General features: G+C 52.6%; 1 protein-coding gene across 2 annotated transcripts in view; it reads right to left on the bottom strand.

The window, feature by feature from the left end:
* Nectin2 (nectin cell adhesion molecule 2) overlaps window positions 1–4822 on the bottom strand; it is a 33221-nt gene extending 28399 nt beyond the window's left edge. The window contains exon 1 of one of the 2 annotated variants that reach the window (XM_050126333.1): window positions 4508–4822. In XM_050126333.1, coding sequence (XP_049982290.1) covers window positions 4508–4595 — 88 coding nt within the window. In that variant the 5' untranslated portion in view covers window positions 4596–4822. The remainder of the gene's footprint in view (window positions 1–4507) is intronic. The other variant, XM_050126334.1, reaches the window with a different exon arrangement.
* Window positions 4823–11354: the final 6532 nt, after the last annotated feature.

Raw genomic sequence — 11354 nt, 5'->3', positions numbered from 1 at the left:
ATGACCTTGCAGGGACACCGCCAACACCATGCCCCAGAGACAGTGGCCAGAAAATGGCCGTGGGAACACTTGCTTCTCTCTGCTTTCCTCAGCAAGGCTGACTGGTGACAGATCCACAGTGATTTCAGCTGGGTCCTCAAACACACTTCCTCTCCCTGAGGACTGGTTTCCTGGAGGCCAGAGTGGGGACTGCCTCTGGCATTAGGAAAGCCTAGGGTGAGCAAAGACACAGGGGGGAGGGTTGGAGCTGGGGTCTCCTAGCCTGAGGGAGGAGGGCTGGGTCCTATACTTCAGGTCAGGAGAGAGGTTGGGGGATCTAGAACCCCGGATCTTGGGGATGAAGGCTTGAGTCTGAATTCCTGGCGTCTTAGATTCTTGCCTGGCTGGCTGACTCCTCAAGTCTCCGCTGGCCCCTGCACACCTATAAAACCCGGTGTGCCTAAACCCAACCATGGCAAGGTGGGGCAGGCCTGGAGCAAACCCTTCATGGCCAGCGTGCTTGGAGCACTGGCATCAGCTGCTGCCTCAGCCACCTGGTTAATTAATTAATTACATTAATCATGGTTCCCACCCCCACAGCGGACATCCGGAGCCGGTCTGAGGGGTGAGAATGCAACCAGTGCTGCCAGGATACATGGCCCAGGCTGTGTCTGGATTTCTATGTGGGCCTCAGCTCAGCTTTAACACTCGGGGGTTACACGAGGCCCCTCTGGCCCCTTTGCTACAGGGTTCAGCTTCCAGAGGACTTCCCCTGTGGAAGTGCAGACTCATCAGGGTAAAGGCCTCCAAAGCTCTTTCTGGCTGGGCCCTGGGCAGACCACTCCCATATCCTGCCAAGAGGGGCCACCTTAGTGCTTTGTGTACATCCCAGTCCCAGGAGGCTCTAGCCTTTGCCTGTGTCCAGGTCATGCTTCTGCTTCTGGGATCTGTTCCCTTCTCTACCTACCCCTTGGCTTCTTCCTCCCAAAGAACCAGACTCCTGCCTCTATCTTAATATGTAGCCAGGGCTACATATATATATATGAAGAGAGAGAGACTTAATATGTAGCCCTGGCTGTCCTAGAATTCTAGTTAGACCATGATGCCCTTGAACTCAGAACAAAGATCTGCCTCCCAAGTCCTGGGATTAAAGTCGTGTGCCACCACAACACAAAATGACAATTTTGTTTTTGCCGTAGGGTCTCTGTTCAGCACGGGCTGGTCTGAATTTAATTATATAGCCAAGATGACCTCGAACTTCTGCCATAGGAAGTCTCTACCTTCCATTTTCGGGATTACAGGTGTACACTCCCACTGGAGATTCATTTGGTGCAAGGGGATCGAGCCCTAGGCCTCACACGTCAGGCAAGTACTATGGCCTGGACTGCATTCCCAGCTTGTCTGCGCCCCTCTTTTCTGAGAGGTCTCAGGTAACCGAGGCTGGTCTCAGTCTCACTATGCAGCCATGTAATCTTGAACTCACGTTTGGATTACAGTCTTGGGCCACCATGCCTGCTTTGGTTGAGGATGGAACCCAGGGCTCCATGCAAGCTAGGTAAGCATTCTCTACCAACTGAGCCCCAGCCAGCCCATCTCTTTCTTTTCCTTCCTCAGCTCTATAGCCAAGGCTGGCCCTGGGGCTCAGATTCTGCTGCCTCAGCCTCCCCCACTAAAATTACACACAGGCCTGCCTCCACCACTCTTCTTGAAGACAGGGTCTTTTAGATGTAGCTCAGCCTGGCCTTGAACTCCCTGTAATTCTACTGCCTCAGCCTTCTTCTGCCTCAGAGTGCTGGAGTTACAGGTATGTGGTCACCACTCCTGCCTTTCTGTTTTGGTGACCTGGGATCTCCGTGTCCCTGCGTGTCCAGCACCCACACCAATCCACATCTCCCGACACACTTTCTCATTGCCTAGGCCATCCCTCTGGGTCTCTCTCCTCCTCCCCCTCCTGTTCTGTTTCTCAGCATTGCTGGGACATTAAAAATGTAACAGCATCCCAGGCGGGGGCAGGGGAGCTGGCCCTTGTGCAAGACTCCCTGTCCCTCCTGTGTCTATAACTCCCTGTGGCCCCTCCACACTGGCTGTCCTTGAGACTGGCCTGTGCTATGACCTCTCCAGGTCACAGGATCTCGACAGTCTCATGGCTGGGGTCTTTTGGTCTTCTCTCCTGTCACCAAACCTCTCTGCCCTTCGGATCTCCCTGCCTACACCCCTGCCCCCTCTGCCCTCCCTTGCGGATCTTCATTCTTTGTGCGTGACTCCATCCTTAGATCTGATTCTGTCCTCCCTCTCTTGGCTCCTGTCCCTGTCCCCCCTTTTCTCTTCTGCTCAGTGCCCCTTCTCTAACGAGAAGAGACAGCCAGGCCTGCAGTCCCCTCTCCTCCCCTCCCCCACCTCTGTGTGGGGCTGCCTGGCAGACAAGGATGAGCAGAGAAAGATGGGGAAGAGTGGGGAGAGAGGAGCAGGCTCAGGCAGGAGGTCCAGGTGGTGAAAGTCCCATTCCCCAAGGAGGCCTGTGGGGGGGGGGGACCTGAGGGGCCAGGGGCAGGAGACAGAGATGGAGGGAAAGGCGAGGGGAGATAAGAAACAGAGTAGAGATGAAGGTGGGAAGGAAGAAGGGGAGAAGGGAGAAAGGAAAAGGAGGGGAGAAAGAGAGAGAGAGAGAGAGAGAGAGAGAGAGAGAGAGAGAGAGAGAGAGAGAGAGAGAGAGAATGAGGAAGTGGAGAGGTAGGAGCAGGTGGTTAGGAAGGGCTGCAGCTTTCTCCAGGTATGCCCAGCACCTGGGAATCCCCCCCAGGTCTTGCAGAGAAGGGACAGTCTAGAAAACAGGAAGCACTTTAGGGGGAACCTGTCGAGCTTTCAAAGGCCTCCCAGGGACAGAGTGGACCTTGGGAAAGAGTGTGTTTGTTCGGTCTCCTCCTTTGCAGACTGAGAAGAGGACCGAGTTCTGCTTTGGGCTTCTGAGGACTGTTCTGTAGGCTCACACTCAAATCAGCGCTTGGCTTGGGGGTTCCGGTGGGTTTTGAGAATTCACCCAGAGTGGCAGGTTCTGATCCCATTGCGCTGAGACAGAGGCGGGAGCTTAGAGGTCAAGACCTATGACCTCAAAGGAAGTATTGGAATGGAAAAGGAAGCCAAAGAAGTGATAGGCATTCTCCCAAAGATCCCTCTGATCCCTGCCCCCCTTTTCTGAGGAAAGGCTCCGAAAACTCCTCGCCCCCCAGTCCCATAGTTTGCCATAGGAAGAAACAGCCTGGTCACCTGCTAGGGGCGGGGCGAGGTCAGCACACCTGTTACCCCACCCCACCCCCAGCCTCCCTGGGGGCCTTTCTCCTCCAGGAGTGTGGGGGGGGGGAAGGGGCGCGTGCTTTAGGGAGAAGACTCCTCCCATTTACCTCTCTAAGTGCTTCGAGGACAAAGGCGTGACCAAAGGAAAGATAAAGTCCCGAAACCGGGAGTAGGGACTCTGGAGCGCTCCAGCCCCGCCCCGCCCCTCCCAAACTAGGTGAAAGCGATACCGGAAAACTTCCCCAGGGACGTCGCCACTAGGCGCTCACAGGGAAAGGGACAACTGCAAACCTCCCGGCCTCCGATTGTACCGGGACACGGCCGACGGAGTTCGCAATTCCAGGCAGAGCCTTTTAGCCTTTGTTTATATCTGGGGTTAAAGGTCAGAGTCCCCGGTCATTAAATTCCATTACCTATAGTTAAATCCTCAGCTGCCAACATAGTGTGCCTCTGGCCTCCAACTATCCCTGGACCCCCAACGAACGAGCTCTTCGGCCACAATTAAACCCAAGACCCACAAGTTTGAATCCCTCTTTCCCCCAATTCTACCTAGATCCCGGTTAGAATCTCCTAAAATCCTGGAGGCAGAACCCCTCAGCTCTTAATTTTTCCAGAAACGGTGGTCAGCGCCTATAAACTCCCTGAGGCCTGAGGTTTGCACTCAGGACTCACACCCTTCCCCCTCAGAGTGCCCCCAACTCTCATCATTGGCTTGCTGGGGCCCCCAAAGACCCGAGCTCCCTACCCTTGGTCTAGGGAACCTCGACCGAGAGTCCCCTCGCGCCCAATTCTCTCCGGGCCTCAGACGCCCAACCCAGCCAAAAGAAAAAAAGGGGGGGGAGGCGGGTGTCGTCCCTCATCATCACGACCCTCCAGCTAGTGAGTGGGGGGAACATTCTTCACATTCCTGAGGCGGGTAGCAGAGACGGAAATCCAGATTCTGGATAACTGATCGGCGCAGGATGGGAAGGATTTAACCCCTTCCTCCCCGGAGGAGATGGGGGGGGGGCACAGAAACCCGGGTTAGAATGGGTACTTGTGATTAAGAGGGCGTGTAGAGAGGGAGGTTAGGCGAGTCGGAGACCGACCGGGTGTGTTGAGGGGATCTCTGGGTTAATAGGGACAGCCAGGAAGGTGGCACGAGGGAAGGGGCCTCGAAGAGCTGGGAGTGAGGTGGGGAACGATGTCCCAGCTCCCTCCACTCTAAGGACAGAGGAAGGCATCCGCGCGTTTTCACCTGTTTCCTGGAGCAGGAGCAGAAGCAGCAGCAACAACGATAGCGTCGGTGACAATCTGGACGGCGGGAGGACTGCGGCCCGGGCCATGGGGGGCCCGGGGAGGGACTGGGCCCGGGCAGGGGGTGCCTAGGGACCACTCTACGTTCACCGATCGGCTGTGAGAGCGGTCAGGGGCCTGAAGTGTCCGGCTCCAGGCCGGCTCCTGCCGCTCGCGGTTCCTCGGATCAGTTCTTTTGGCCGAGCTTTCCCCGCCTGGCTCTCAGGATCCGCGCCCCCCGGCCCCTCGCTTAGCACCAGCGGGCCGGACTCGTGACGTCACAGGCCCCGCCCCCTCTTCATCAAGCCAACCCTGGGATTCAGGTCCCGCCCTCTCCCGGAGCTATGACCCCACCCCTCCCGAGTCCCACACCTGTCCGAACTCACGATTCTATCTCCGCCCTCTCCTGGGATTAAGCGCCGCCCCTTTAGCAATGTGACCACGCCCATTGTCAATGAGCCACGCCCCCAGAAACTCCGGGAAGGCCCACTGCGCCCCCTACTGATCATTCTACTTAGATGCGGTCACACACCCCCCTTCTAGACTTCCGGTCGGCTCCCCCCAGCAGAAGCCATGCCTCCTTGCCCAGACCACGCCCCACTGCCCTCTGGTTAGCCTGAGTATGTGGATTCTCATAGGGCTTCCCTTTCTGAGGCACCGCCCCTTGACAAGGCCACGCCCCTTTCCCCAGCCCTTCATCTAGTCCTGCTGCCGTCTTGTGTCGAGGTCACTTCTCAGAGGACTTGGTCTCCTTTTGATCTCTGCCCTAGGTTCTCTAGATTTTTCCCCCCTCTCTCTCCCTCACCATCTTTGAGCTTCCCTTTGCGTCCCTGTGTTTCTCTGTCGCTCTGCTTCTGGTATTTCTTTGTCTATCCGTGTGCCTGTGTCATTTGGTCCTCATGTCTCGTAGCATTCCTTTGACTGTGTGCGTCTGTCTGTTTCTCTTCATCTCTCTTTGCGTCCCTGTCATTTTCTGTTTTCTGTCTTACGGCTTTCTGTGTCACTCTTAACATTTCTGTCCCTACATCTGGCCTCTGCATCCCTCCCACCCAGTATCCTTTCTTTAGATCACAACCTCCCGCCAGGGGGCAGCACAGACCGACCGGGTAGGCCGAGCTCCTCTGGGTGGGGCTGGACCAGTCAGTCACTCCCGACTCTGGCCCCACCAGTCTCTCCCGGTGTCCTTGTCCCACTTTCTCTATCTCACCAGCCTCCTCTGGTCTTAGTGGCTGTTTTTGACTTGGCCCCTTTGTCTCTTTCTAGACGCTCCGCTCCTCCCTACCCCCACCTGGCTCTTCATATTTTCAGGGCCCCTGAGGGGAGCTGATGAAGTCCATTTGGTGGGGTGAGGGAGGGGAATAGAAAGCAAAGGGAAGGGATTTAGCTGCGGGATTGCCTAATAACCAAATCCTCCCTGAGGGCCAGGTACTAGGAGGTTTCTTGCAAGAGAGCCACCTGGACTGGGATAGGGTCCCTTCTCCAGCCTGTCACATTCCTGGACTCCCTCTCCCAGGTGGCACTGCCCAAGGAGGGGAGGTGGCTCTGACCTACTTGTTACGGATACTATTTGTTTGTTTGCTTGTTATTTTGTGTTCTGGCAGGCTATGCCTGCTGCTGAAGGTTAGAGGACAGCTTGTTTTGAGTGGTTCTTCCATCAGGTGGGTGCCGGAGCCCCAACTCTGAAGGTCAGGTTTGGTGGCAAATTCCTTTACCTGCCCAGCCATTCGTTCCACCCACCTTGGTTTTGTTTCGTGAGACAAGAGTCCCATGTAGTTCAGGGTGGCTTCCAACTATCTATGTAGCTGTGGGTGACAAGGCTGGCTGCACTGATGTAGGTGGTCGCTCCTGGCTCCTGGCCTCGTGGAGCATTCGGGATTGAACTGTGAGCTGAGCTAGCTAGCAGTCTCCAATCTGGGCTGCCACCTTATCCCTTTAACAGAACTATTAACAAAGGGCCTTAACCTTTTCTGTCTGTGAGGCACTCAACTCAGCCTGCTGCAAACGCCCCCATCAAAACTTGGGGGAGGTAGAGAAACCGAGTCACTGGGAAAGGAAATGACTCGGTCCCAAAGTCAGAGTTAGAAAAAGGCAGATCCAGGATGGACACTCTGCAAAATCCCTTTGTTTTTGTTCATCGCTCACAAGAATCTCAGGAAAGGTTGAGCATGGTGCCGAACACCTTTAATCCCAGCACTCAGGAGGCAGAGGCAGGAGGATTTCTCTGTGTTCCAGGCCAGCCTGGTCTACAGAGTCAGTCCCAATCAGCCAGGGCTATGTAGAGGGACTCTGTCTTATAAAAGAGCAAAACAAGTATCCTAATAAGGGGACAGTATTGTAATGATCCCCACTGGTGAAAGGTAAACTGAGGCACAGAACCTTTTCAAAGCACCAGCCAAGAAATAGCAGGATGAAGCATGAACCTGGACCTCCAGACGCCGCCTCTGGCTAGGAACCAGTGTGTGTGAGGACAGAATAAATGCAGTCTAGATCTCAGTGACTCCCGCCCCTCCCCCCAGACAAAGTCTAACTCTGTAGCCCTGGGTTCCCTGGAATTCTCTTTGTAGACCAGAGTGGCCTTGAACTCACAAGGATACCCGCCCCCACCTCTAAGTGCTGGGATTAAGAGCGTAGGTCACCGTGCACAGAACCTTGATGACTTTTTCCTGTTTTGAGATCTATTTAATTTTATGTATAAGAGTGTTTTGCCTACATGCCAGAAGAGTACATCAGGGCCCCTGGAACTGGAGTTACGGAGAGTTGTAAACTACTGTGTGGGTCTGAGAAGCAATCCCAGTCTTCTGCAAGAACCACAGATGCGCTTAACCGCTTGGTCATCAATGGCATTTGTGTGCGTGCGTGTGTGGCACGTGTGCATGTGTGTGTATGTGTGTGCGCTTGCACCTGTGTGTGCGCGTGCGCGTGTGTGCATGTGTGTGTACTTGTGTGCGTGTATGTGTGCATGTGTGAGTCATGCACGTGTGTGAGTGTGCATGCGTGCGTGTGCATGTGTATACTTTAAATTTTTTGTTTGGGAGGGGCCTAAGTGCTATAACATGTGAACAAGTTTCAGGAGTCAGTTCTCTCCTTCAAACTTGTAAATCTCCAGAGATTGAACTCAGGTCATCAGGCTTGGTAGCAGGTACCTTTACCTGTTGAGCCATCTTACAGGTCCTGATCATGAGTTCCGCACCCTCCGCATGTTAGGAGGTCAGATTTAGGGAATTGATCCTCTCCATCTATCATGGTTCCAGAACCCAAACTAAGATTGGTAGAGCTTTTACCTTGCCGACCATGTCTGGCTTTCTCAAGGCCAGCTAAAGATCCTGCCTCCCGCCCTCTCCCGTGAGTCAAAGAGTCCGTGTGTCCGACAGTCTTTTTTTTCCCTTTGCACCTGCTCTTCTGGATGGCCACCAAGAGGGCTGGGCTTTCTGCTGGCTGGTCTTTGTGGGCAGGGCCGGCTCAGGAAGGAAGGCAGGCTGGAGTGTGGAGATTACTTGCCCATGAGGCAGACTCAAGACTTGTTTAAGATCAGCTTGGTTTGTTGACAAAGGACTGGGTGGGTCTCATGCCTGTGGAGTCAGTCTCCAGGGTCAAGGAGTCCCAGAGGTAGTACCTCACTCTAAAGTAGCAGCCTGCTAGGCCCAAAGCCAAAGGCTTCCTGTTCCAAGTCATTTACCTGCCTAGCAACCCTGCTCTTGGATGCAGAGGAAGCCGCAGCCACCCACCTTTGATCAAATACAGCATTTGAGCCCTTGCCTGGCCCCATCAGCCATGGAAGTAGATTTGATCTCCTGGATCCAACTGTGCCTGAGATAGTTTGCCTTTGATCTTACCGGTTATACATCTAACTTTTAAAATTTATTTGGGAGGGGGGTTACTTTTCAGATAGGGCCTTAATCGGTAGCCATGCCTGGCTTGGAACTCCAAGGAACTCCAGTTATAGCCCCAGGCTAACCTCAGGTTTGTAGTAAACTGCCTGCTTCTGCCTCTCAGATGCTTGATTCTGCACTCCACAGAGTGCGGGCCACTGTGTTTGTTTTTTTTTTTGTTTTGTTTTCTCCTAAGACTGAGTCTTACAGCACAGCCTTGGCTGAGCTCAATGTTGCAGCAATCCTCCTGCCTCAGTGTCCTGCTGAGAATACAGTTGTGAGCTGGGTGGTGGCACCGCTTCGTGCCTTTAATTCCAGCCCTTGGGAAGCAGAGACAGGCAGATCTCTATGAGTTCGAGGCCAGCCTGGACTACAGAGCTAGTGCTAGGACAGGAACCAAAGCTACACAGAGAAACCCTGTCTCGGACAAAAAAAAAAAAAAAAAAAAAAAAAAAAAAAAAAAAAAAAAAAAAAAAAAAAAAAAAAAAAAAAGAGGATACAGGCGTGAACCACCATGCCTGTCTGGATTTAAATAAAAATGTCACCCCCATATTTGTTTATTGTTTAGTATTGTGTGTGCTCACGCTCTGATGCTTGTGTAGAAGGCAGAAGGCAGCTTGTATGAGGAGGTTCTCCTTCCACTAAGTGGGATGTGAGGACAAGCCCCTCTCATACTGGGCAGCTCACCAGCCTTCCTTTGTCTGTCTGTCCCAGCATTCTACTGTGGGAGGGAGGAGGATAGAGTCTGGCCAGCTCGGGCCACTTGAAGCCCTGTCATAAACAAGCAAGCCAGCAAATACAGCAAACAGACAAAACTGCCATCTTCCACTCTGCCACAGAGGACAAAAGAGCTCTACCAACAGGGACAGGGAGGTGGGAGCGGGGACAGGAACAAATCCTGGTATCTGTTGACAGGAGGTGTCCTCCCCTAATCCAGTTTCACTTTCCATGGCCAGCCTTAGTTCAAAAGTGATCAGCAGAACATTCCAGATATAAGTAATTCCTAAGTTTAAAATAACTTTTATTTTAAACAGCAATTTTTAACAATGTCATACTTTATGTTGCTATATTTATTCTATTTAGTGTGCATATGCATGTGTGTGTGTGATTGTGTACGTGTGTGAAGTGTGAGTGTGGAAGCCAGAGGACAACCTCAGATGTTCCTCAGCCACTATCAACCTTTCGAAAAGATATTTTACTGGCTGGAGATATGGCTCAGGGGTTAAGAGCACTGACTACTCTTCCAGAGGACCCAGGTTCAATTCCAAGCACCCACATAGCAGCTCATAACTGTCTGTAACTATGGTTCCAGGGGACCTGGCAGCTATGGCAAACAAATATATTTTACTTTTAATTATATGCATGTGTCTATGTGTGGGTATGTACACATGAGTGCAGGTGACCGCGGAAGCCAGAAGAGGGCGCCATATCCCCTGGAGCTGAAGTTACAGGTGGTTGTGAGTTAACCATTGAGCCATCTGCCTAGCCCCAACCTTTTTTTTTTTTTTTGAAACAGGGTCTCTCACTGGTCTGAAATCTTGCCAAACAGGCTGGACTAACTGGCCAGCAAGCCAGTCTCTGTTTCTGAAGCACTGGGATTTGTTCAGCTTTTTATATGGGGATTTATGGATTGAACTCATTCTTATGCTTGCAAAAGTTTATTGACTGAGCCATCTCCTCGGCCTTCCGTTTTACTAATGATTGTTCACTTTTCTTTCTAGTCTTTCTTTCCATAAGTCAGGCTTTTCACACTGTAGCCCAGGAGGGGCTTGAACTAATGGCCATCCTCCTGCCTCAGCTTCCTGAGTGCTGGGATTATAAATAAATGTGACCCACACTTGGCTTTCTCAGTAGCTATGAATTTCATCCTGACTTGGGCTATAAAGTGAGATTCATCAGAAGCACATGTGTATAAGAGAAAAACGGTGTACAGAATGCTTGGTGATGTCTGTTTCTGCAATTCAGTGGGATCTTGGGACAAATTCCTTGTCTCAAGGGGAAGGTGTCTACTGTATTAAAAATGTGAACTTCTGGGCAGTGTTGGTGCATGGCTTTAGTCCCAGAACTCAGGAGGTAGAAGCAGGTGGATCTCTGAATTCAAGGCCAGCCTGGTCTACAGAGCGAGTGCCAGGACAGCCAGGTCTACACAAAGAAACTCTGTCAAAAAAATAAAAAAAAAAAGTAAAATAGTGGTGGCACTCTCTTGTAATCCTAGAACTTGTGAAGTAAAGGCAGGGGGACGTGGATTTTAGGGTCATCTTCAGCTACTCAGTGTTAGTTCGAAGCCAGCCTGGGCTATACGACTCAATTGAAGTCATGAGGGTTGGCAGAAAGTGACCTTGCTCACTAAGACGCCTGACCCCAGTTATTTTGTGACAATCTCGCTCTGTGGTCCCCCAGCTTGGGACTCGCTGTGTAGTCACAACCCAATCACCTCAGCATCCCGATTGCTCAAATAACCAGCACAGGTCACCGTGCCAGGCCTCTGTCCTCGCCCACCCTTCCTGTTTGGACCTTAGAAAGCCTGTCAGTTTCAGCACTGCCCCAGGTCCCTTTTGCATTCCTCCTGTGACCCCTGCTTCCCCAGGGAGCCCCTAGCTCCTCCAGGAGGGGGAAAGGATTTTTCTAGCCTTAGTTTTAGCTCCCTAGGGACTCTAGGAATTTTTCCTTAAGGGGATAAGGACCTCACCCCTAAGCAGGCACTGGGCACTGGTCCAGTGTCCAGGCTAGTCCGTGGACCCCTGGCGGGGCTCTTCCAACACCAGCTAGTTGTCTCATCCCATGCTATCTGTCTCTCACTCTCTCTTAGCTTCTGTCTCTTGCGTTCTCCTTGACATCAGGCTTTTCCTGAGGGTGTGTGAGGAGGCAGACAGCCAGCAGTAGTAGGAGGGGACAATGGCCTGCATCCTCCCTTCCCCTTTACCCCCTCCCCTTCCCCAG

The sequence above is a fragment of the Alexandromys fortis genome, unplaced genomic scaffold (assembly GCF_014885135.2).
Source record: "Alexandromys fortis isolate MF-2015 unplaced genomic scaffold, M_Fortis_MF-2015_v1.1 scaffold_240, whole genome shotgun sequence".
Classification (NCBI taxonomy): Eukaryota; Metazoa; Chordata; class Mammalia; order Rodentia; family Cricetidae; genus Alexandromys; species Alexandromys fortis.
This window is presented reverse-complemented; position numbering and strand designations above follow the sequence as displayed.